Source organism: Molothrus ater, chromosome 6, assembly GCF_012460135.2.
Source record: "Molothrus ater isolate BHLD 08-10-18 breed brown headed cowbird chromosome 6, BPBGC_Mater_1.1, whole genome shotgun sequence".
Classification (NCBI taxonomy): Eukaryota; Metazoa; Chordata; class Aves; order Passeriformes; family Icteridae; genus Molothrus; species Molothrus ater.
The window spans coordinates 51,733,380-51,759,833 of NC_050483.2; the positions used below are offsets into that span (position 1 = coordinate 51,733,380).

Below are 26,454 nucleotides of genomic sequence, written 5' to 3' on the forward strand. Positions count from 1 at the left end.
TAGTAACGCACCTTACATCTGTAGACGGTTTAAGGAGGTTTGGGGATTAAACTATTTGTAATTGTTTATATTTGAGTCAAATATTTAACCATTTTGATTTATCAAGTTTTAGTTTTTTCCAGCAGTCGTTCAGAATATCTAAAACTAACTAAAACAAAGTAGTACAGGTCTTATGAAGAGACAGATTTTATTCTGCTTATTTTGTTCTGGCTGAGCAGACAGGAGATGGTGGATCTAGAAGCAGTTTAGTCAGAAATTAGCTTGCTTGAACTGTGCTCTGTTCAGAGATAGATTTACAGTGGAACAGAGACTTCTGACACATAGCTACCTATTGCAAGGCTTTTGAATTAGTTCCTGTTCATGTCTACCAGCCTTGGACAAAACCAGGCTTTGGTCTGGCTGCACATAATTGCAGAGATGAATAGTTTTAGCTGTCCTCTATAGTATCTAGTGGTTTGCTTCATTACACCCAATATCAAGTAAGTAAGAACTAATCTGTTTAATCAGTAGATCAATAAAAGAACTGCTGCTAACGAAAGTGCACATTATTAGATTATGACCATTTCCATTGTAAAATGGAAATGGGATTTCTTGAAACAAATGGAAGTATAGACCTGAGCAGGAGTTCACTCCTAGCTGGAGCTTTTGATATTTAATAAGATAGCAAATGTCAGGCATTCTATCATTTGTACTATATGAGATCTTGTTTTCTTAGCTTTCTTCCAGCGTCAGATAGGATGTTGCATATTTCCTAGTAGGAGTCCAGAAATCTAGAACTAATATTGCAACCAGGTTTGTTTCCTTTTTTGATCCCAAATTAGTATGTGATTACAACTTTCTTTAAAAAATTGGCGCACACATCAGCAAAGTACTGACTTCCTCTTCAAAAGATCATGGTGTTTGCTTCCCTTTATAATTGTCACATGAAACTTTTCGATATCTTATTTTTTAAAAATCTGTGTATATTAACCAAGGCTTAATTGAGGACATAATGTCTGCTTTCATGATTGAACAATATATACATGAAAGAAGCTTATTAAGAAAGAACTTATTTCTCAGAGTTGTCTTGTCACTGATGATATTAATTATTGCTTACAGCTTTTATATTTAAAAATCATAGAATCACAGAATGGTGTTTTGAGTGTTCCTGGTTTGCTAGGTAAGCAAGCTGGGTAAATAATTTATTAATCATGAATAAAGTTAAGACTAAGATTATAGTAAGATAGTCAAATCAAAGTTTAAGAGCAACATACCTAGAATAGTTGGTCACCTGTAATTCAGGCATTTATAATAAATATTTTGTTAAAATATATTGATAGAACTTAATTGCTTGAGTTTTGGATTACATCCCCAAGAAGGTAGAGATTTAAAGCTGCTGTCACTTAAGTGGCGGGGTAATTTTCCTGATAATGTAGTAGCAAGTGTGTACTTTGATCATATTAAGTTGGATGTTAGGTTTTCTCTCTAGTATTATGATTATTATTTTTGAACATGTCTTACAGACATATAACTTTGTTTTCTGAAGAAGTGATTTTAGACCTATTAACACTTACTTCTGTGACACTAAACCATGTCTGATTACTACTGTTACATGGGACAAGAAATCATGACTTCTGTGTTCTGCTTAAAATACCAGACTTATTAATGCATTATAATTGAGTTCAAGGTAAAGTGGAATTATCATGAAATTATTTTATTTTTGTCTCTACAGGTGGTAATGGCACTGCTGAAATACTGGCCAAAGACTCACAGTCCAAAAGAAGTCATGTTTTTAAATGAACTAGAAGAAATTTTAGATGTTATTGAGCCATCTGAATTTGTTAAAGTTATGGAACCTCTCTTCAGACAGCTAGCCAAATGTGTGTCCAGTCCACACTTTCAGGTCTGTATTTACTGCATGTATAATGATAGCAGAATTTTTGTAAAGCAGACTTGTAATGTATTATTCAACATAATGAATTTTATTTGTTGCAAAGGAGTCTTCAGTTCTATGTCAAGTTGCAGGGATCCAAACATTAGTTTTACTGTTTGTTCTCAGAAGTGCAATATGTGCATTCATTTTGGGAGATTCACTTCAGTGTTATGCTTACCATAAAAAAGCTGAAAAACTCAGTGTTTCCAGAAGTACCTGAACCCTTTCAGTATAGTGTTTGCATTTCATTACTTATAATACAAGTTCTACAAATACTGGTTCTTTTGGAAGTATTTCTTTGCTTGAATTTCAGAGTTCATGGGTTATAGATTGAATCATGACCCTAGCAAGGTAGAAAGCAGTTTTTCTGTCTCTCCATCAGCTCCATGATACGCATTAGCACTAAAAAATCCAAGTCTGATTTGTAACTTTTTTTACCTTTCCCTTATATTTGCCAAATGTTATAATTATTTGCTCTGTAAGAGATTGAAGAAGTTTTCCTTTTTTCATGTTGTCTTAGGTTGCAGAGCGAGCATTATACTACTGGAATAATGAATATATTATGAGTTTAATCAGTGATAATGCAGCAAAGATTTTACCCATCATGTTTCCATCCTTGTACCGGAATTCAAAGACGCATTGGAATAAGTAAGAAACACTTGTACAAATTTCTGCTACTTCACTTCTGTGTAGTTGTAGGTTTAAGAGTTTGGATCTGTGAGTTGCTAGTTTAACAGTGTGTTGAGCTGTTTATTCCATGACATTGAAGTTGCTGGATAAAAAGACTGTTGTTGTCAATTTTGAGGAAGTATTTAGAACTGTGGAAGATAGCTTTCCCTTTTTTAATTAAACAAGAAAGAGTGTTTTAGTGCATCTAATCCATGACATTCTTCTATAAATATGGAGCAAATTTGGCATTCATCTGTAGTTCAGATACTTCTAAAGACTTAACTTTGATTTCTGATCACTAACCTATTTGCTGATCTGCATTTCTTCTGCATTCTAGTGAAATATGTTGTAGAACTTTTTCCCCTTCTTTTTATTTTCTTTTTGTTTACTGCTTTTTTTCTTCTTTCTCCAATGATTATTTTCACTTTTTTCCCCACAATAACGTAGTACTTACGCATGAAAACAGTCCTGGTCAGTTCCCTTCTGCAGCTGTTCCATTGTAAAGTGCCTCTTTGTTTGAGCTATTGTGCAACTGCTGGGATGGTGACAGTATCCCAGTCTGGCTCTAGCTGTGAATTGAGGACTGCTGATGAGCTGGCCAAGAATGAGTAATCAGTCTGCAATTAAACACTAGGAAAGAAATGGAAAATAAACTGATGTTAAAGTGGTTGCTTACTGTCGCTGGGTGCAAGCAGTAACAGATAATGTACTCATTAATAAAATTCCAATTCAGTGATGCAATTATACATAGTAAATGTGGGTTGCTGTTGGTTATTTTTTTTCTGACTTTCAAGGTCATGCATTCATTTTATTCTGAGTAAAAGTCGTGCTACCAGTACAGCTGCACTCTTACTTGTAACTCCAAATACAATACAAAGTAATCATTTAACAGATTGCTTTTTGAGCAGCAGTACATTATAGCTTGGAGCTGTAAATTAATCTGTAAAAGTGCCTTATAAAGCAGATTGGTTTTGTGTAATTTTTGTGATGTTTTCAACTTTACTTTTCTAACACATTTCTTAAGAGTTCTGGCATAATTGCATTGAACTGAGTGCTGTTGCTGTGTGGCAATTTTCAAAAGGAATGGGGTCTTTTTTGCACTCCTTTTAATTACTATCTCTTTTTTTCTTCAATTTATCAGTTGCCAGTAAGTTACTTACATCAAGATCTTTAATGCCATACTGCATTTTCTCTACTAACCCTTATGGGATTAGTGTCTGCTACTAAATTTCACAACTAGGCCTGTATTGATACATGTAGTATTAAGAGTGAACTTCAAATGTCAGCAGTGTAAGTGATGAGTAGAACTGCAGATTAAGAAAACTTCATTCGAAGTTGGTAATTCTAGTACTTGTGTTAGGCCTCTTGTGGGTAAATTGAAACTTCCACTAATTAATTTTATTTCCACTTATTCTGAAATGATGTAATTTTCCAGTTATGTAGGCTATTGGCTACTGTTGACCAGAAAAAGTAGATTTCAAAGTTTAAAGTACTCTGAGTTTCAACCAGAAGTTTTACTTATAGGACAATACATGGCTTGATATACAATGCTCTGAAACTCTTCATGGAGATGAACCAAAAACTGTTCGATGACTGCACACAGCAATTTAAAGCAGAAAAACTGAAGTAAGTTTTCATGTCAGTGTGTCTGTCTGTTCTTGAGTAATTTGTTCAGAGAGCTTTAGCTCTGAAAAACCACTGTGTTTTAAGTGGGAAGTTGCCCATTTGATTCCAGCAGTCTCAAAGCTGACTTGCTGAAACTTCTTGTTATATGTGAATTGTAATCTTCCTAACAATAAGGCATCTCATGTAGGCTTAGACCTAATACTTCTGGGGTCACCATCTTCCTAAAAATTAACTTTTGGAGAGGGACAATCTGGTAATGGTGGAGCCCAGTGTAGAGAATCTGTTGAACAGTTTAGTTCACATCCTGTGTTCATTTTTGCATGCTTTATTTACCCAGTGTTATTTCCTTTCATGTTGTCACTCGCTCTGTCCCAGAATACCTTCCCAGTATTTTTCAGCATTGCATTGTGTGTTAGCATATCTTCATATTATTATAGAAGTTACTTGAAATCAAGTGGTTATTCTACTGTAGTGCAGGTCTCTAGTACAGATTTTATTTGATGGAAGAATCCTGCTGAAATGAAGTGGTTTGGGTCTCAGTTTAGGGGCTGGAAGCAGTTAGTAGACTAGCAGAAGTGGGTTAGTACCTACCCACTAACTGGATATAGAATACCTGGATTTGAATTTTATTTTAAATTTCAAAGTAATCAGGAATTCTTTCAAATAGTGGTTCAGATTATATACCTATTTTAAACTGGTATACTGGAAGTCACACAGATTCTCAATGTAGCTTGATTTGTCCAAGTTTTAAAGTTTCCAATTAGAATTCAAGAAGAAATGATCTTGTACTGTATCAAATTCTTAAGGTTTGTGTGTTTGTAGATGACAAAATATGAGCATTGGCTCTTCAAAAAAAGACTGTAATTCTCTTTTTCCTGATTGCAAGTAAGTGGAACCCCTTTTAAATGAGAAATCAAATATTTTCTGATTTTTACAACATTTTTGGGTGGTATTCTGAGTGTGAACTAAAGCAGAGTGCTGAGCAATGAGCTAGCAACACAAAACCAAAGTAAAAAATTTCCCACCACATAAGAACTGAAAAAGGGATGTTTGAAGGGTTCCTAGCTCCCATCTTAAATTAATTTAATTGAGAGCTGGAGGAAATTGTGGATATGCTTGGATATAACTGCTCTTCCCTTTTTTTCTTGACATCATCTGCTCTGTGCATTGAGAGCACTTTTAGCACTCTTAGTTCAAAATTCTTTTAAATTTTACCAGCCTTCAAAGACAAGTGATCATTCTAGTCTCTGCAAGAAGATGTGTATTTGTAAGAAAGAAAGGAAAACAAACCCTAGAGTTTACATTTTCAAATTGCATTAGGCATAAGAAAACAAATTTTTTCTACTTTGTTAAAAAAAAACTCAAAACAAAAAAACCAACCCACATTTATATCATCACTCTGGGCTTGCTACTCCCTAGGATGAGCAAGGTTTTGTTGGGTACTTCTCTGTTAGAGTTCAATTCCAAATATCTCTGGTGCCTTTTCCCTTAACCTGTTATCTGAAGCCATTGGGCTGACAAGTAAAAATCTGCCCTTTCATGGTCAATTATCAACTTCTTATTTACCAATATAGCATTCTAATATTAGAAATTATACAAAAATGTGCTTTCAGCCTAGATCAAAACTTCTTCCAGTTTTAATTTTTACTTTTAACAATGTACATGTGCTAAAGATAAGCTGGTATCATCTGGTTTGTTGCTTTCATGAGAAAATCTTGAGGTTTTTCCCTTTTAATGTTGCTTTGAGATGATGGGGTATGGATATGATGCAAGTTATCCTGTCAACAGTGGTGTTTTGGACAGTAGACTCAAACAGATATAGCTAGATAATTTATTTTGTTATATTCTTTTACTTCTATATGATTTTTTTTTCCAGAGAGAAGCTAAAATTGAAGGAGCGGGAAGAAGCATGGGTTAAAATAGAAAATCTAGCCAAATCAAATCCCCAGGTATTTAGAAAAGATTAACATGATCATGTTTAAATACTCTAATTTTGTTAAATACCAATGGGAGAAACAGATCTGACTGATCATGGAAATAAAGGAATTTCACCAACTGTATTATGAAAGATACACAATAAAAGTACTTTTCAAATTTGTAACCTTTCTCTTGTGCAAGTAATTATTTTTAAAAAAAAAAGGTTTCTCAAAAGTATGATATGAAGCACTTTTTCCTTTCCTTATAATAGGACTTATACCGTATTGCAGTTTGAAAAGTTATTGTGCAAAATTATGGAAAAAATATAGAGAGGCCATAATTGGTTTCTCTTGAAAAGCTGTTTTGCAAACAATATATTACAAAAGAGATCTTTCTGCAAACTGTGAGTTTTGACTGGTCAGTTTTCCTTTGTGTCAAATGGATTAATACTGTACGTTCTTGTCTGGTGCATTTGTTCCCATACTTGCACTGGGCTGCTCTGCTGGTGAACCTGCTGCTCAGGTCTTTCCTGCAGGAACCATCCTGTCCAGCATTAATGATGTGGCTCAGTTATGATAACGAAACAAAGGTCCTTTAGACTATTCATTGGATGTTGAAATTACAGGAGAAGGAAATGGTTTGGCTTGGATCCCCCCCACACCCCCTTCACTTGCTTGGAGATTGCTGCCAGTTTTCTTTCAGCTCAGTCATATGAACAAAAAACCTCCAAACATTCAAATTACTTCACAGCCAGAATTCTATTATACTGTGGCAAGAAACTTAATGTACTCTATATTTCCAAAACCATCTAGCTGAGTTTAAAGTGGTGGAAGAGGGAGAAACGGTACTCTGTAAACAGAAGTGGGACACTTCCTGATCTCAGTGCTATTTTAAAACAGAAAGTATGAAGTAATCTCTTTTTCTAAGAAGAGGAAATTCATAAATGTTTTTTTCCTCTTGGGTTATTTGCCAGGGAGCAATTACTAAACTGCTTAAGTAAAATCTATTAAAATTAATAAAATGTCAGTTGACAACAAATCAATTAAATGTCTCAGAAAGGACTATTCATATGAATGCAATAATTGACTTCCACCGACAAAACATTTCTCTAATGACATAAGTCATACAAAAGCCTTGCTTGAAGAGAATTTGATATACATGGTCACTTGCTATCACAAATGATGAGCTATTACCTGTTTAGCTAAATAAGTGGATTGACTTGCAGAAAAATTCAGAATTCTACGGTATCAATTTCCTTTTCTTTGTAAGGAACTTTTTGTAAATACATTTTCTGATACTGGTTAACACCACCCATAAACAGTATGTTCTGCATAGTCTGCTTGAAGAAAGTTAATATTTGGAAGAAATTTAAAAAACAAATTACTGAATGCTCCACTGAATTTGACATAAAGATACAAATGCTTTTTTTAGTGCTCTAGATAATGGACTTTTAGGAGTTTCTTTTTTCCTGAAATGTCTATTAACTTTTTAGTTTGTCTAATAACTGATGATTCTTGTTATTCAGACCTTTTCCTGATTCTGCATGACACAAAAGTACCATTTAAGATTTTAAATCATTATATTTGTTAAATCCTCGCTGTTAGGGTTTTTTTTTAATTTTTTCTCATTTGCATTGAGTTATTGGTACCTGGTTATTAGTTATTACTCAGATACCAAAATATTTATGAGGAAAAACTGATGAAAAGGTCTGTGTGTGCATATAAATAAGTTCTGAATTCAAAACTATATACACCTCATCTGAAATAAAATAAGATCTGATGTATTGAGATTACTGGGCAACAAAGATTTTGGGGTTTTTTAATTCCTAAAGTACTTTTATAATTGTTTTCTTTCCAAAGACAGAAAATGGGCTTTTTTGTTTGAAATCATATTAAATGTATATTAGGTATATTTGGTCTTTTAACAGTGTATTTTTTCTTCCAACACAAAATTGCAGCAGCAAGTAAAATGATTGTGTTTGGATTACTATATTGTTCACAGAGCACTTGAGAATGTATTAATAATGTTTCAGATTGCCAAAGTAGACATGCAATACTGACAAAATCTGAGTATTTTGAAATTGAGACTCAGATAATCAAACCATCTTTTTTTTTAATGCTGATTGTATTTTTCAGCAGGATATTTCTGCCAAGTGTGAAAGTATTGGAGTTCAATTCTAAAATCTGTTACTTAATCCCTGGATGCATAAAATATTGAAGTTAATCTCAGATAACTAGTCATATCAACCAAATGCTCAAATACACTCCTAGTGTTTCGTTATTGTGACTAAGAATGATTATTTTAACATTTTGCATTTTATTAGTACCCAACATACAGTGACACGAGTTTGCTGAACAGTCCTGTTGCAATGGAAACGGACGGGCCTTTAATTGAAGATTTGCAGACGCTGAAAAAGACAGTGAAAGAAGAGGCTTGTCAGGTAAAGCCTTGTGGAGATAGCAAAGTGCTCCAATTTATTAATTAATTTCTTTAGGTGACTGTTAATCATGAACTTGGCTTGTATTTTCAGCCTCATAACCATTTGTTCTATAGTAATAGGCTTCACCAGGGCTGCTACTTTCAAATGATAGTCTAGCAGCCAGAAGCAGTGTTATGTTTCTAATGCCTGTGAATCTGCTACATAGTCTCTTTTAAGGTTTCTTCTTAGAAACTTTGTTGGACCACTGTGATTTACGTGCCAATAAATAAATGGCTGAGTAAAAGCCAGGCAGTTTTTAATAAGGACTTGTTTATAGGAAAAAAAAAGAATAAACAAGCAAATTAGGGTAGGTGAGCCAGACATGGGAACTACATAAAAACACCATTATAAAGTCAAAGGTACTTTGTTAGGAATATTGTCTGGTTTTGAGAGAGCATTGGTAAAATGGTAGTGATGTCATGATTGTTAATAGCTTAGAATTTCATACTTGTTTCTAGTTTTTCTCTTAGCAAAAAAATTGGTATTAATACTTGAAACTGCATAGATGGTGGGGTAAAGAGGAGAAAGTATAAACTTCTTTCCAGAGATTTTTTATTTCTTTTCCTGTAAGTGAGTATACTGATGTGCAAGAAGTACTCTTAAGTAATGTTTAGTAATTAGTATGTTTGGCTAACTTTGTTGTATTTTTATTTCAGGCACAAAAAGATCAGAAAAAAGATCGTCCTCTTGTGCGACGCAAGTCAGAACTGCCTCAGGATATCTATACCATGAAAGCCTTGGAATCACATTGCAGAGCTGATGAATTAATATCACATGATGGGCATTAAACTATTACAGTGAAATATTATTTTGGAGGAAAAGTTGTTTTCTTTTCTGGACTCAGTTCTACAGTAGAACTTAATTTTTTGTGCCATACCAATCAGTTACACACAAAGTCAAAGCTTTCTTCAACCCATTTCTGTAGGCAATAACTTAATAGAGTATGCAGCTCAAGATTAGTAGTTCAAACAATGGTAAATTACCCAGTTCCATTTGCAGAATATTGGGTTGACTATAATCAAGTGGACACAATTTCCTGGAGGTGTTGTCATAGTACCAACTAGCTGATAACATGCAGTTTTTATAGTCACATTTGAGAAAAACGTTCCATAAAATCTTTCCATCTAAATAAGTGAATGACCAATAGTTGGTACTAATGATAAATGTGTGTTTTCAGAAGGAAAATTATTTCAGATATAAGTATTAAACTTTTTCTAGGATTTCTCAGCTTTACAGTTGTTTCAACATTATTGCTGTCTTGTTATATACCAGCAGTTTTGAAAATACAATTATTCTTTCATATTATAAAACATGGCTTACAAACTGGTAACATTCATGACAATCCTCAGTCATTCATTTCTAAGAATTCTGTAAATTCATTTCTCTTTTGCTTAGGGTAAAGATATATATATCTATATATACCACATCCTAATACTTCATGTATATTTAAAGCCATATCTTCCAGTCTTTAGTGTGTAATATGGCACCAGTATTCCAGATATGAACTGGTAGAAGAATTTTTCCTAAAATGAAAATTTGTTTACTATGACTGGGAATAGACTGAATATAAAAATTCATGTTAATTTTTTTCAAGTCAATAAAATAATTCTTTCACTGTTTTCTCCCTTATCTGAGCTTTTAATACTCAGCATTTTTCTTGGGCTCTAGGAGTTCAATATTCTGTGGCAGATATTATGTGTGATTTCAGTTGCATCAGTTTTTATCTGAAAGATGAACACAACATCATAAGCTTATTAAAATTTAAAAAAGAAAAAAAGAACAGGCTCTTGAATTCCATTCTGCTTCTTTTTAAATGAGTCTAAGAGCTGAGGAGATAGTGACCATAATTTTACCGTGAAAATATTTTTTTGTTGTTGTTGTAAAGAGCACATGTGCTGCAAATACACCTCACAAGTGAACTGAAAATGCATCTGAGTTGCTGATGATCTTCAAATGCTGCTATATATTCCACAAGATTACTTGCATGTAATGAGCTTTTTGTTGTAGATGGAAAAGCACGGGAGGAAAATCTCTTTTAAAATATAGTGCTTTGTCTTCAATATTTGATTTCTCTCAGGGTGGCCAGTATTTTGACTTACTTATCCTGCTTACAAGCTGTTTGAAATGTGTTCTGCTATTCTAAATGGGTGATTAGTTTCTTTTGTCTCTGGCAGTAACATGATATAACTTAATGTTTAATGTCTTGATGCATAAAGAGATAAAAAACGTGGCTTCTTTAAAAATAGTTTTGTTTTACTTTTTAAGGAAGTATAACATCTCCTGCATCCATAAAAAAAAGTATTGCTCAAAGCAGACATTCATAGTAACCTTGTGCAGATGTAGTGCCTGCTGTTCGTTGGTTGCATTTAACATTCAATTTCCAATATTTGTTACATTGTCTATTGGAAGAAAATTGTGAGTGGTAAATATTGGCTTACAACACCTAAATTTAAAGACCAACCCAACCTTTAAGTGGAATGTCCACTGTGTCTGAAAACATTTCCTGTAAAACTTGAAAAAGAAAATGCTTTACCATTAGGATAAACTATATGAAAACAGTTTAAGATGCCTTCTACTTTTGAGGGAAAAAGGGTGCTTTTTTAATTGTGTAAAGCAACGTCTCTGTATTTTGATATACCATTGTTTGAACTTCCATCTTTAGCTGGTAGATTATCAGTTACCTTTGATTTTGGGTGTTCAGTATGTCTGTGCAAGAGATTACTGAAAGGAATTATTCTTATGTTATCCAAGGGGGGGAAAAAACCCCAACTGTATATCAGTGTTTGATTGATTGTGTGATACTCAACGTATAAGAACATCTTTCACTGTCTAGATTTTATTTTTATTCTTTATTGAAGATAAACACTCACCAAAAAGGGAAGTATTGTGGTAATTTAGACGCTTCAAGTTCTCTATAAAGGCATATTTGAAATTTTGGGTCACCGAACATTTGCTTAGGCAATATTCCAAAATCTTACCATCACTAATGGTTTAGCATGTTTGTTATCAATATTTATATATTTCGTATAATCTTGTACTAAACAATTCTAAAACTAATACATCCAAAATAAAAAGAAAAATTAAAGTAGAATTTTGGTGACTGTTGTTCTTCATAAAGTTCTGTCTGATACCTTCCCCCATTTTCCAAAATTACACCTGTACATCAGGAATGTCGAAAGTAATATTACAAGTGTCTTTTTAGTGTGGCTTTAGTATGGCTTCATTTTAATATTGTACATACATTGTACCTTGTTTTATGGTAATAAGTAATAAAAATGTAGACTTCATATTTTGTACAGAATCGTCCTATGTACAGAATAAAAAGTTCCTAGAAACAGCAAAAATAGGTAAGTGGCACAATTATTTTTCATTAGACAATATCTGTAACATTATACGTTAGTGGAATGTTAAGTTCAAATGTACCTACATATTTTTTAACATTTTGTAATTCAATTTTTTGTTCTGGCATTGTTTCTGAAGAACTTCATACACCTGCCATTTAATATGCTTTTATCTAATTTTAAAACTTAAAAAAAAAAAGGTGTATTATATGGACAAATAAAGAACATGTGAATTTTACTTGCTCATCATGAAACTAAGTTTAACACAAGGTGTTTGGGGGTGTGTTCATATTATCACTGGTAGCAGAATCGTATGTACAAATTAACTTCATAAATTTCACAAAAGCAAGACAAAATTATGGAAAGGCCATTAATTAAAAAAAAAGAAAAAGCAGGAATAATTGATATTAGGTAGAAAAAGCAGACTTTGCCTGTAGAACAGCAATCAGTACTAAAATCTGGTTGTGCTCTAATCTAAAAAAAAAAAAGTCTTTCATACCATATTATTTTCCCCTGAAACATTCCTGTATTGACAGGCTTCAAGCAAAGTAGCCATAAAGTCTGGGATTATATTGTGGTACTCGATACATAATCAGGTGGCAAGGATATGGGGAAAAACTGAAGTCTGCAGTAAGGCTTGTCTTCCCTCTGCAATCCATAAAAATCTGCAAAAGAACTAAGGAAATTAGTCGCATAAAGCTGGCATTCAGTACCTGGGGGAGTTGGGGGGGGTTGGGCCTGGGATCAAGAGCTGACTACTGGCTTGAGTTACAAATGTAAGGTTGGAGTTACAAGTTGGGTCTGTGTAGCGAAAGAAACAGTTTTCTGCATGAGCTCAGTAGTAAACTCACCAAGTCATGAATGAAAAACAAGATATTGAAACAACTGAGGATCCAGTTATTCACCTTTGGAAATCAGGGTTAAATACATCTCAAAATAAACTACTGAGAGCAATGACATTTTTTCCACATAAATACGCTAGTGAGTTGCCAGCTTTTTCAGGAAATGACCTTTAATCCTTTCCCTCGAAGGGAATTAGTCTCAGGGGCTTTGACCAGCAGTGGTTTTTTGGCACTGCTTTCATGGTTTGGCTTTGTAGAATTGGAAAGGAAGGTGCTAGTGTAGCACATATTGCTTGTGTTTGGATATGTGTTCATTTGCTTTATGCACCTCACAAAGGTACCTACAGGAGATAGCTGTGATTTCAGGTTAGCCATGTTCTGCATTGTTTTATGGGCCACCCACCTAGAAGTGGAGCACTTTTGCCCCTTGTATCTTGTCCTTACTGTGTGCAGTGATTGTCGAGACTGACTGTATAGCTAATTAAGAAATGCCATTCTAATTACCATATCACTGTCTCCCTGGATTACAGTTTCTTTTGTATGAGGAGACTTGGCTTGGGCTGTCTTTACTTTATGCAATAAAACTGGATGTAGTTAAACATTTTGTATGAACAAATTCCCAAGGGAGAATTGACTGTGGAGCTAAAAGAAGGCAGTGCATTCATTATTCCTTGCCCAGCTCACTGAAGAGCAGCACGGCTGCAGCTGGCTCTCGCTGGAGCCAGGCACGCGGGGACTGCATTCATTCCCTCCCCAAGGAGGTTTGTAAGCACTGACCCTGTGGTGAGGAGGGGAGAGTGCAGTCACATAATTGCCTTGAGCTATTTTAGGCATTTTTGTGATCCAAAAAACCACACTGAGCAGGTTCATGCTAGCATGAAGACCCTGCCATAGTAATTTTTCTAGTACAGTCGCTGTAGAATTAAAGATGCAAGAGGATTAGAGATGGGAAAGGAGGTGATTTGCTCTAATGGTTACTTGTTGGGGTATTTTCCTTTGGTTTTGGTCTCAAATACTACCAAATTAATATTAAGTATAGAAAAAAAAATCCTTTTTTTCCCCCTGCTGAAGCTCGCTCTTTTATAAATTACAAAAAAGGTTTTGTTTCTACATACATTGTATTGCATTTTCTAGGAGTAAGTCTCGTATCTTGACAAGTCCTATTTTCATTATGAACCTCTGAAGTATGTGTCTTTAGTTAAATTATATGGGAAATGTGTCATACTGGCAGTCTTTCCCTTTGGATGGCTGATTGCAGTGGCTTCTCACACCTGTAAGAATGGTCAGGTCTTCTGTGTGCCTGGGAAAAGGACATAGATAATTAACTAGAACCAGATCAAGGCAAATTATTTTTCACCCTGACTGAGCAAGTAAAGCCTTTCCTCTCTCCATAGGGTTTGACTGCAGAAGAGAACTTATGTTAAAAATTAGTTTATCTTGTCTCTGCCTCAGTTTCCTTTAACTGAATTTGGATCTTCCTCCTGCTCCCCTTAGCACAGTAGATAAGGCTGAAGTGATTAAAGAAATACAAAGTCTCTGCGTACACTGGCTTTTAGTTGCAAGTGGCCTAACACTTGATATCAGAATTCAAGACTTGTTGCACATGAAGCATTTCTGATTTTAAAATCTACAGTAAGATGAGACTTGAGGATTTTTGACCCTACTTTTTCTGCAAGTCAGCAGCAATATATATAAATATTTACTTGAATTTTAATTTCCTATCCCTGTCCTGCTTTCTTCTACTTAATTCCTTATTTTCCTTATTTGCATTTTTTCCTGGCAAGTTTTACAGGAGGGAGATATTGTATCTTGCTTTGTAAACTACAGAAATTCTGTGACAGTTTGGCACAGCAGATGATGACTGCTCCAGAAGAACTGAGCATGTCACTACTTGGAATCATTGCTTGAGCTCACCTCCAAAGAGATGCCAAGTTACACTTGAGGTGTATCTACATTGCTTAGGAATAATATCAACACCCTTCTAATGAACATCTTCCACATCCAGAATGTTAATTTAACCTGTGGGTTTGGGGTGCTTGGCCTGTGCTGGCACTTACTGTGTGGATGTAAGAAGTAGCTAATTCTCCCTGCATTGGAAAGCTGTCAGCCAAGACAGGGGAGCCTGGGTGGAATTCGGACAGCCATGCAAAGTCAGCACTTTTTTAATACAAAACACAATCCAGGAACAACCTTCATGTAGAAGAATTACAAGGTGTGGGCAAACTACACTTCAGAAAATTGAAATAGGTGCGTGCTGTTTTAAACACTGTCTCAGTAACCATTCTATGAACAGAGTACTCAGAGAAGTATTTACCAGTATTTTTCTTAATCAAAAAAATTACCTTGGGGGAGGGGGGATGTTAAATAGGTTTGATTCATCAAAAAACAATCACCTCTGTTAGTTTTGGTGCTTGCAGTTGAAACTTAGTTGCTGAGCAAATAATTTTTCTTCCAGACAGGGATGTTTAAGATTTTTATTACTTAAGAAATCTGTTTTTTCAAAGGTAAACTGGACTCATAAATTCTCTAGGAGCCTGCCTGAGCACAGTATGCTTTCTCCCCTGGTAGAAATAGAGGAACTGGGATATGTGAGTGGGCTTTTGCAGATTTCAGCTAGTGTCCTAGCTGGACATAAACACTTCATTCTGAGTTACACTTGTGTAGAGGCTTACAGATCAGGTCTTCCTCTGCTAGGCAGGATATTCCACCCCAGCTTCCTTACTTCTTGGGCAGTACATCTGAACAGATCCTGGGCCTGGGGGTCTGTGCATTTCCCTGTGTATCTATTGAGGAAATGCATGGGAGGTTCAGATGCAGTTTCGTATGGTGATTTTGCTTTTCTTTTGGGGACAACATTCCCTTTTCTACTTCCATATGAGCAAAAGCTGGAGTTTCAGTCTGTGAGTCACCCACCATCCCTAGTGCTTTGCTTTGGAACTTCACTGCCCCCTCCCCTCTCCCAGACACCTCCAAACGGCAGCCAGGACTGGGGGACTAGTTTGGGCAAGGAGGAACAGGATGGTCCATCTCAGCAGCAGTGAGTTAAACTCATCTAATACCTCCATCAGTCAAACATACATTGAGATGTGGCAGCTGTAACAGATGTTTAAGAATTTTTAAAAATTAAATTCTTTCATTTTTAATAAAATCCCCTTTCTTACAGAAGTACTCTTTGTCCCTGTCTCCTTTTATGTCCTTTGCTTTTGGGAAGCAGTCTCACCAAAGACTGGGATTAATGGTTTGGGTGCCGGATTGATTAAACTGTAATTAGTACAGCTGGCTGGCTGGGCATGTAAAGCACCAGAGATACTTCACTGAAAAAGCCTTGCAGTTGGCCTGCTGCTTTCTTCACGGGAATGTGTCGTTTTCACCACCTGACCGTATGGCTTCTGGCCTAATTTTTCACATGAAATAAACACTATTGTCCTTTGGACAAACGAGCCTCGGGCCTGCTTTATCTTCCGGCAGGACACATCTCCCGGGTGCTGCTGCCAGGGCAGTGGGGGGGAGGCTTTGCCTTCCCCTTTTCGCTCACATCCCGCCCTTTTCTTCCAGAATAAATCGCTCTGGTAAAACCCTCGTGGAAGGGTTCCTGTGGGGAACCCTTCAGTAACTGAAAGGAGCTTACAAGAAAGACGCAGAGGAGCTTTTTACAAGAACATGTAGTGACAGAACAAGGGGAATGGATTCAGACTGAGAGTAGGTTTTGATTAGCTATTAGGAGGACGTTCTTTACAGTGACGATGGCGAAGCACTGAACTGAGTTGCCCAGAGAAGCTGTGGGCGCCCATCCCTGACAGTGCTCTAGGCCGTGTTGGATGGGGCCCTGAGCAGCCTGGTCTAGTACGAGGTGTTGCTGCCTATGGTAGGCCTGCTGGAACCATGATTTTTAAGGTCTCTCCCAACATAAACCGCTCCGTGATTCTACGAATAGGCGGCGGTGGGGAGCGGCCGCTGCCCGGGAGGGGCGGAGCGGGGCCGTCCGTCCCAGGCTCCCCCGCGGCGCGGCCGGGCGGGGCTGGCGGCGCGGCGGGCGGGCTCAGCCGGGGCGCGGCCGGGCGGGCGGAGCGCGGTGCCGGCCGGTGTCCCTCTGCCTCGGCATGTCCGACTCCGGCGGCGGCGGGGGCGGCGGCCCCGGCGGCGAGGAAGGCGGCATGGAGGTGTCGGGCTCGGCGGTGCAGAACGTGGCCGACGTGTCGGTGCTGCAGAAGCACCTGCGCAAGCTGGTGCCGCTGCTGCTGGAGGATGGCGGCGAGGCGCCGGCGGCGCTGGAAGCGGCGCTGGAGGAGAAGGGCGCCGTGGAGCATATGCGCAAGTTCCTCTCCGACCCGCAAGTCCACACGGTGCTGGTGGAGCGCTCCACACTCAAAGGTGAGGCGGGAGCGGAGCCGCCGCGGTGGCAAAATGGCCGCTGCCGGCCGCGGCCGCCGCCCTGCCGCGGGTGGGAGGGGCGCGCCTCCGCCGCGGCCCCGCTCCGCGCTCCGCCTCAGCGCGGCCCCGGCCGGGAGGCGCCGCGCCGAGCACCGCGGGTTCGCTGTCGGGCTCAGGCGATGGCGGCACAGCCTGGGCTGCGGGCGGGTCCCGCTGGCCGCCGGCCCGGCCTCCCCCGCCGCCTTTGTTCCGCGGTCCGGGGCCCAGGCGGATGCGCGGCCGGGCTGTGGGCGCAAATCCGGGCGTGCTGCGGCCGCGGCCGGTCCTGCTTGGAAAGGCGCCTGAAGTGCTTCGTCAGCCGGCCGTGGCAGCGCTCCTGCGGCAGGCAGGCTGCTCGGGAAGTGACCTCCTGGGCGAGGCAGAGAGCCGCTCTGAAACAGAGCGAGAGCGCCAAAACCCCGGATAAAGGGAAAAAAATAACCCCAGCCTGAATCGACCTGTAAAAAGCGTCGTTTCATGGTTAAATAGGTAGGTCCTGTAATTGACAAAGGAAGATGTGGACCTTGCCGTGCCTTTGTTTCGTTATCAAAGCCTGGTGGCCGTGGTACTTGCGCTCAGAACCGCATCAAATGCTGCATGAAATACTGCAGCCAAGCTGAGACTGTGGCTGGAGTGTCTTTGTTACTCAGGTGCTGCTGTAACTGTTTATTTCGAAAATGACTTATTTATCTGTTGCTAAATAGGCTCTTAGTGTCACAGAATGCAGCCTAATATACAGTGACAGAATACAGCAAGGTTTCATCAATAATGCAGGCTTTTACTGTTAAACAAGCCCCTACCGTCCGTAAATGGCTACCTGCCTGCCAGCGTGAGCTTGCAAAATTGTATTAAACTTCTGAATCCCTACTCCTAGTATGATGGTGGTTCTGTTCCTGTATATATCAAATCCTAATAAAATCACGTTTCATATTGCGTTATTTAACATGCCAACAGAAACAATTTAACGTCCTGATATATGCCCTGCAGTTGCTGCACACAGAGAGAAACATCAAGAAGGTTCTTTCATTCACTGTCTATTAATTGTAAACTTCAGAGGTTGCTCAAAAACACCCCATCATTGTTTATTTTTTGCCTGTATCCAGATTATCCTCCTCTTTCCCCTTCCAAAGTTTGAGATGTCTTTTCCAGTAGGGTTAATTTTCTCAAAGAGAACAAAAGAACAGCTGTCTTTATGAATTCATGATACAGTGTTTAATAAGGTTTAAAGAAAACCATTTAATATTAATGCAGATGATTCCTGCATTTTTCCTATGCCTGGATCATAACAATGGTTATCCCTAGTTCAGGTTGGAAATAATATAGTGGTGATCAGTTATCTCCAGGCTCATGGCATAGATATTGTTGTATATGTATGCATAAAAAGACATTGAGAGACTCATTACATGTCAGAAGCCAAATACTAATTTATGATGCACAGATGCCATTTCTGTCCATGTCTTCTAGTTTAATAGCAGTTACTTGGGCAGAGTGGATTTTGTGAATGACAGCCAGGTGTTCAAACGTAACAGATCTGAAATCTCCAGCAGCGTATGGAGAGATCTGACACTGTTAAAAACTGTAATTATTGAAGCTTGTCCATGGACTGCATAGCATGAAGTAGATTATTGATTACAAGTACAATAAAACAGAAGCCTTATTTCTGCATAGTGAAAGCAGCTCTCTGGTATCACCAGCTCCCCAGCCTGCAGGGGACAGAGCAGGACAGAGTCTGCTGTGATGTGTCCAGTCAGAGTGTGTCCCCCAACCGGGAGTAACCTTCTGCACCGAAATCACTGCATTGCAGCACGGCTGCCTGCATCCTCGGCAATTACATCATCTGTGATTCACTGGCTGTGCTAATGCCTGAGTACTTCCCACAGCTTGGCTTTTTGTTCTGCCAAGAGATTTTTGTTGTTGTTGTTGTTCAGAGACTTTATTTCCAAATCATTTTCAAAGTAGATGTCTGAAAATACAAAGCCACCTTTGGAAGAAAAAAGCAGCTGTTTAATGTTCTCACTGAAGCATAGTTGTCCTGGCAACATACCTCTGCAAATAAATGCACATTCTGTATTTCAGATTTCTCTCTCATACAACTCTTCTGTGAGTTATAATTCACTTACTGTTATGCTTTATTATTTTTATAGCAACCTAAATCTTAATGGAGTTTTGTTTAAAAACAATGAACCCATTCTGCATCTGAGACTTATTGCAAAGCTACATTTGATCTAATTTAGTTAATTAAGTTGGTGTGGAGCTTAAAGATTAGAAAATAGTCTGTTAACAGCAGAAGGTGGTTGAGAAGGAGTGGCAGATGTGTTAGAAATTATTTCTTACATACTATTTTTTTTGCAGAGGATGTGGGAGATGAAGGAGAAGAGGAAAAAGAGTTCATTTCCTACAGTATCAGCACTGACATTCATTATGGAATAAAGTCAAACAGGTGAATTAGTAAAATAGATCTTAACATTTCTACTCTATGTATGTAACACTTGTATAAGCAAATTTACTTGCTTTACCTACAAATTTACCTTCGGTTTACCTATTGCTTTCAGGCAGTGTTTTTATTCAAGCTTTTCAAGGCAGAGGCTCTGATAAAAAAAGGGTGTGTCATGAGGCTGAAAGGAGTGGACCTAGGACTTCTAGCTACAGAGTTAAAGAAACAAAGTTTTATTAATTTTGGCATACATGCAGCTGTAACATACACAACTTAGGTTCAGTATTCTTTGGTTATGTCTGGCTGTTACATCTTTGTCGCTTATATTGAGGCATATTTGACTCTGAAGCTTTGTAAAATGTTTTCTTCTTCAGTGCGCCCCTATTTCAGTTATTGATAGAAGAGTTATATGAGTTATTGATAGCTCAGCTTGCTTATTGCTGAACTGTAAAGATGTATTTATTTGGAAAACTTGTATTCAAGTCTCTTAGAAGAAAGGTTGTGAAGTATGATGATACAGATTGCCATTTGACTCCTAAACTTGCAGTCAGATTTAAGCTGTTGTGTCATTTAAGTGTCAGATGATTGGTTAGTAACTCTCGCTTCTCTGTTCCGTAGCCTGGCCTTCATTAAACGTACAGCAGTGATCGATGCTGACAAACCAGTGTCTTCCCAGCTCAGAGTGCTCACTCTCAGTGAAGATTCTCCATATGAAACACTGCACTCTTTCATTAGCAATGCTGTTGCTCCCTTCTTCAAGTCCTATATCCGAGAATCTGGCAAAGCAGACAGGTAATTCAGTAGAAATGCTGCATTTCTGTGCTAATGAACTAAAGTGTTTAATGATTAAAAAGTAACAAACAGCAGTGACTCTTCAAGATGAATCCCATGAATTGTTTAAGCACACAGTTGGTATGATGCTGTTGCTGTTTCTGGGGAAACAGTTCAGGTCTAAATGTGTTATGTACGGTTTTTTGGTTTGTCTTCTTACATGTAAACCTCTGTGCTTTTTCAGAGATGGAGATAAAATGGCTCCTTCAGTTGAGAAAAAGATTGCAGAGCTTGAAATGGGTCTCTTGCATTTGCAACAGAATATTGAAATTCCAGAGATCAGTCTGCCTATTCATGCAACCATTACTAATGTTGCCAAGCAGTGTTATGAACGTGGAGAAAAACCAAAAGTTACAGATTTTGGTGAGAAGGCTGAGGATCCATTGTTCCTTAATCAGTTACAGTCTGGAGTCAACCGCTGGATTAGAGAAATACAAAAGGTAACCAAATAAAGAACAGGGGGAAAAAGCAACTAAGTAATAAGCACTTCTGTGTAGTACTGTGTATCTTCTTCACAGTTTAACTGGGAAAATGCTGCTTGTGCAGGATGCTCTGAAGATCTCAGACCAGGTTTTTGACTCACCAGAGACATTGGTCTAAATTAGACTAAGTCTAGTCTAAAATTAGGCTGAGCCTAGTCTTAGTCTAAATTGTTTGACAAATAACCAAGAGTATGACTTTGTTTTACATGTTGTAATAGACTCAAGTGATTGGCAGTAATCCTGTGAGTTTTGTAACTGTTCTTCAGTTCTTTACAGATTGAGCAGCAGATTGGTACAGCAGATTGAGGAACACATCTGATTTGGCCTGTTTTGTTATTTGTCCCAGGTCCATCCACAAGCACAATGATTGCTCCAGCCCTATTTTATAATTTCATACTTCTGTTACTTTTCAAAAGAACTGCTGTTCTGCTGCTGTTACTCAAAAGCAGCATCTGAGATACTAGTCTGGCTTTTTGCCTCTGTTGCACAAGAAACACCTGTCGCTCATGGAACAATGTTGTCTTTTCTTGCTTAAGAGCATAAAACATTTGTTGTCTTGCTTGGCTCATCTGCCTTTAACCAGAATACAGACACTGCTCAGGAAAGCAGGCAGGTGACATTTTTAGGCTATGCTGAAGATTATTACATGAGGGTCCTAAAACCAACCTGTAGGATCTCTGGAATTACACTTGTCACATGTTGCATACAGTTCCTACACTCTTCAAAGAATGAGTGCCAAAACTGTCTGAGGTTGGGTTGTTAAAACCTGGCAGTTGTTGCATGTTTCAGTTATATTTTAGCAAGTTTTTACAGCTGAAGCATATAAATTAAACGCTTTTCTCTCTCCCTTCTCTTTCTCTCCATTACCTTGCAGGTGACCAAATTAGATCGAGATCCTGCATCAGGCACTGCATTACAGGAGATAAGTTTCTGGTTAAATTTGGAAAGGGCTCTGTACCGCATTCAGGAAAAACGGGAAAGTCCAGAAGTTCTGCTGACTCTGGACATTCTGAAACATGGCAAACGTTTCCATGCAACTGTCAGCTTTGATACTGACACAGGTAAAATATCTGTTCAATAACATTTTTCTCAAATGTCCTGCAACTTAAACTGTTAAAAAACCTGAACATTGTGGTACAAAGAGCAGTGCTGTTTAGAGGAACCAGATAGAGATTTTGGTCAATGAAATGAAAAGTTATATTCAAAATCTTTTCCATTTAGGTCTGAAACAGGCATTGGAAACTGTGAATGACTATAATCCACTGATGAAAGACTTTCCACTGAATGACTTGCTGTCTGCTACGGAGCTGGACAAAATCAGACAGGCCCTTGTTGCAATATTTACCCATTTGAGGAAAATCAGGAACACAAAATACCCAATCCAAAGGGCATTGCGTTTAGTGGAGGCTATTTCAAGAGATCTGAGCTCTCAGCTGCTTAAGGTGTTGGGAACCAGAAAACTGATGCATGTGGCCTATGAAGAATTTGAAAAGGTATGTTACGGCTTTGTGATACTGTATTTTTGTGTTGGACGGTGACTTTCGGGAAGGATTAAATTTGGAAGCTGAAGTTCCTGTTCTAAAACTTTTTTCAGGTAATGGTTGCATGCTTTGAAGTATTCCAAACCTGGGATGATGAATATGAGAAGCTACAAGTTCTGCTGAGAGATATCGTGAAGAGAAAAAGGGAAGAGAACCTGAAGATGGTGTGGCGCATCAATCCTGCTCACAGGAAACTCCAGAGTCGTCTTGACCAAATGAGGAAATTCAGGCGTCAGCATGAGCAGCTGAGAGCTGTCATTGTGAGAGTCCTGCGACCTCAGGTAGTCTTGGTTGTTACAAAACAGAAAATCTGTGTGGCTTCTTCAAGAGTGTTACTGTTACTTGAAGTTAGCAACACAAATGTAGTGTAACATTCAGTTTCCATGTTTAGTTTTGAACCCTTGCTAATAGGCTTAGTTTGAATTCCGATTTACATTGCATAATACATGCTCATGTTCACAAACTCAGCAAGTCTAGACATAACACAGAGGATATTAATAAATGTTTAAATCCTTGAACTTGGCTAAACTACAGTGGAAAATGAGATTATGCTGCACAGGAGTGGAAGTTTGTAAAGTAACTGTGCTGCCCTTTTCCTACTGGAAGTTAATTCTGAAGCATGACTGAAGTTTGTTAAGAATTTATCACTGATTGGCTGAGGGTTTGTGCAATATTTTTTAGAACCAACTGCATTTTGCTACTTCAGGGAAATTTTGAAGTATCCAGCTCACTAAACTGTGATTCTAATACAGGTAACAGCTGTTGCCCAGCAAAATCAAGGAGAGGTACCTGAACCACAGGATATGAAAGTAGCAGAAGTCCTGTTTGATGCTGCAGATGCTAATGCAATTGAAGAAGTCAATCTTGCTTATGAGAATGTTAAGGAAGTAGATGGATTAGATGTTTCCAAAGAAGGTACAGAAGCCTGGGAGGCAGCGATGAAGCGCTATGATGAAAGAATTGACAGAGTTGAAACAAGGATAACAGCCCGTTTGAGGGACCAGCTCGGTACAGCAAAGAACGCCAATGAAATGTTCCGAATCTTCTCGCGCTTTAACGCCTTGTTTGTGAGACCTCACATTCGTGGTGCCATTCGTGAGTACCAAACGCAGCTGATCCAGCGTGTGAAGGATGATATCGAATCTCTTCATGACAAATTTAAAGTTCAATATCCACAGAGTCAGGCGTGTAAAATGAGTCACGTTCGTGACTTGCCTCCTGTGTCTGGGTCTATAATTTGGGCAAAACAGATCGACAGGCAGCTCACGGCTTACATGAAGCGTGTGGAGGATGTCCTTGGCAAAGGCTGGGAGAACCATGTGGAAGGTCAGAAGCTGAAGCAGGATGGAGATAGCTTTCGCATGAAGCTCAACACTCAGGAGATCTTTGATGACTGGGCAAGAAAAGTTCAGCAGCGCAACCTTGGCGTGTCTGGTCGCATTTTCACCATCGAAAGCACTCGTGTTCGAGGCCGAACTGGAAATGTCCTGAAACTGAAAGTCAACTTCTTGCCAGAAATAATTACACTTTCAAAAGAAGTCCGAAACCTGAAGTGGCTTGGTTTCCGTGTCCCACTAGCAATTGTCAACAAAGCTCACCAAGCAAACCAGCTCTATCCATTTGCTATTTCTCTCATTGAAAGTGTCCGCACATACGAGCGAACGTGTGAGAAGGTAGAAGAGCGTAATACTATCTCACTGCTGGTCGCTGGCCTGAAGAAGGAGGTGCAGGCTTTGATTGCAGAAGGAATTGCACTCGTGTGGGAATCATACAAGCTGGATCCATACGTACAGCGCTTGGCTGAGACTGTCTTCAGTTTCCAGGAAAAGGTTTGTGTTTTCTCTCAAAATCTGCAAAACTTTGGCATTTCTAATTCAGCAATGTGTGGTTATCTAAAAGTGTCATTGTATAGCTGAGAACCAGTTTTGCAGCTCTTGGTTTAAGTAGCTGATTGAGTCAGCACAAATTGGCCAACTGGATGGATCCTTTAGTATGCTAAAATTGCTATTAGCAATACTGTTTTCATTTTGATATTGCTAAAATCAATGGTTTGCTGCATCCAAATAAAAAGACATGATTAACCATTACTGAATAATTATTGTTTCCTTGATCTAACCTGTCAAACTAAACATCCCATTTGTCCTAAACTGTCTTAGGTGGATGATCTGCTCATTATTGAAGAGAAGATTGACCTGGAAGTGAGATCATTGGAAACATGCATGTATGATCACAAGACTTTCTCTGAAATCTTGAACAGAGTTCAGAAAGCTGTGGATGATTTAAATCTTCATTCATACTCAAATTTGCCAATCTGGGTCAATAAGTTGGATATGGAGGTAGGTTTGAGATTGAGGACTAGTATATGTTTAGAGGTAACATTTTATTCAGGTGCAAAATGTATTTTGATTATTGTCTTCATAGTCACCCAGGGAGACTTTTCTTTATAGTTACACCAGGGAGTTAATTCTCATTCCCTGAAAATTTCAGTGCATTTTTGATATGCAGAAGATGCAAGACCCGTGTTGGGGTTTTTTTACTGTTGACTTTTGGGATCAGTTAATTCAAAGGGAATTTTGTCTTTTGAAGAAAAAAGTTTGATGCAGTTTTACAGCCTAGAGGATGCTGGGGAGCAGGGTAGATAAAGGGTGGTGGAAATTTGCTATCCTGGTAGCAAAGACTTGTTGCCATCATATTGTTTGCTTCTCCCTGTTAAGTTTCAGGTTATTGGTCGCTAGGCCAACTTCAATATGGTAAAAATTGTTTAATTACAATAAAGTCCATGAGGAGGAGGAGAAGCTTTGAATTATATTCAGTGCAAATTTACCAAAACTCCTAAACCTCTTTAATCATGGAATGGTTTGCATTGGTAGAGACCTTAGAGATCATCTAGTTGCAGCCCCCATGCCATGGGCAGTGATGCCACTGATTCAGTAGCTCAAAGCCCCATCCAGCTTGGCCTGGAACACTTCCAGGGATGGGGCATCCATAACTTCTCTGGGCAACCTGTTCCAGTGCCTCACCACCCTAATACCTAATCTAAACCTCCTTTCTTTCAATTTAAAGTCATTATTCCCTGTCTTATTGCTACAAGCCCTAATAAACAGTCCCTCCAATTCTTGTAGGCCCCTTCTGGTGCTGGAATGGCTTAGTAAAGGAGCAGTTCTTTGAGGTGCTGTAGTGTGCCTGTCAGAATATATTGATAGTGGGGATCTTCATGCAGTGAATATACAGGTTTTTCCTCCAATGTCCCTCATTTTCTTTAGATTGAAAGAATCCTGGGTGTTCGTTTGCAAGCTGGACTGAGGGCCTGGACCCAGGTTCTTCTGGGACAAGCAGATGACAAAGCAGAAGTTGACATGGATACAGATGCTCCTCAAGTGAGCCATAAGCCTGGTGGTGAACCCAAGATCAAAGTAAGTTTTCCTGTGGTTTTTTTTTGCATTAGATTTTTTTGGTTTGTTGGGTTTTTTTCCGTATTGTCAATTAACTAATGCAGAAATTATTTTTGAGGCCTGTATGGTAGATAAATATTTCTTGTTGCATCTGTTTTTGGAGAAATATTTTCCTCTTTCCGTTTAAGTGCAAGTTGATTTTTAAAAAGTACTTCTTGAAGTTCAAAATTCTTGTCTATATGTAGCAGTATCTGCCAGTAAAACCAGGTGTTTTTACTATTTCTGCAGAACATTGTACATGAACTAAGAATAACCAACCAGGTGATCTACTTGAATCCACCAATTGAAGACTGTAGGTACAAACTTTACCAAGAAATGTTTTCTTGGAAAATGGTAATCCTGTCACTGCCAAGAATTCAAAGTCAGAGATACCAGGTAAGTGTAATGAAGCTGTATCTAAGTCTGAGCAATTGCTTTCACTTATTAATTAATTGTCCTCAATATATTAATGTATTGACCTAAAACCAAACCCGAGTGCCCTGGAAATCCCAGTATATCACAAGTGTAACTGTGGCTCT

At 38.4% G+C, this 26,454-nt stretch overlaps 2 protein-coding genes across 3 annotated transcripts in view; both read left to right on the plus strand.

Annotated features, from left to right (window-relative positions):
- PPP2R5C (protein phosphatase 2 regulatory subunit B'gamma) overlaps positions 1 to 12,182 on the plus strand; it is a 71,672-nt gene extending 59,490 nt beyond the window's left edge. For both annotated transcript variants that reach the window (XM_036383578.2, XM_036383579.2), the window contains 6 exons: positions 1,712 to 1,882; positions 2,433 to 2,560; positions 4,106 to 4,207; positions 6,084 to 6,156; positions 8,448 to 8,564; positions 9,260 to 12,182. In XM_036383578.2, coding sequence (XP_036239471.1) covers positions 1,712 to 1,882; positions 2,433 to 2,560; positions 4,106 to 4,207; positions 6,084 to 6,156; positions 8,448 to 8,564; positions 9,260 to 9,391 — 723 coding nt within the window. In that variant the 3' untranslated portion in view covers positions 9,392 to 12,182. The remainder of the gene's footprint in view (positions 1 to 1,711; positions 1,883 to 2,432; positions 2,561 to 4,105; positions 4,208 to 6,083; positions 6,157 to 8,447; positions 8,565 to 9,259) is intronic.
- A 4,687-nt stretch (positions 12,183 to 16,869) lies between these two features.
- DYNC1H1 (dynein cytoplasmic 1 heavy chain 1) overlaps positions 16,870 to 26,454 on the plus strand; it is a 44,827-nt gene continuing 35,242 nt past the window's right edge. Inside the window, exons 1-11 of the mRNA XM_036384141.2 lie at positions 16,870 to 17,157; positions 19,549 to 19,636; positions 20,249 to 20,422; positions 20,646 to 20,901; positions 21,818 to 22,004; positions 22,165 to 22,436; positions 22,538 to 22,765; positions 23,237 to 24,313; positions 24,641 to 24,820; positions 25,748 to 25,897; positions 26,165 to 26,311. Coding sequence (XP_036240034.1) covers positions 16,887 to 17,157; positions 19,549 to 19,636; positions 20,249 to 20,422; positions 20,646 to 20,901; positions 21,818 to 22,004; positions 22,165 to 22,436; positions 22,538 to 22,765; positions 23,237 to 24,313; positions 24,641 to 24,820; positions 25,748 to 25,897; positions 26,165 to 26,311 — 3,030 coding nt within the window. The 5' untranslated portion in view covers positions 16,870 to 16,886. The remainder of the gene's footprint in view (positions 17,158 to 19,548; positions 19,637 to 20,248; positions 20,423 to 20,645; positions 20,902 to 21,817; positions 22,005 to 22,164; positions 22,437 to 22,537; positions 22,766 to 23,236; positions 24,314 to 24,640; positions 24,821 to 25,747; positions 25,898 to 26,164; positions 26,312 to 26,454) is intronic.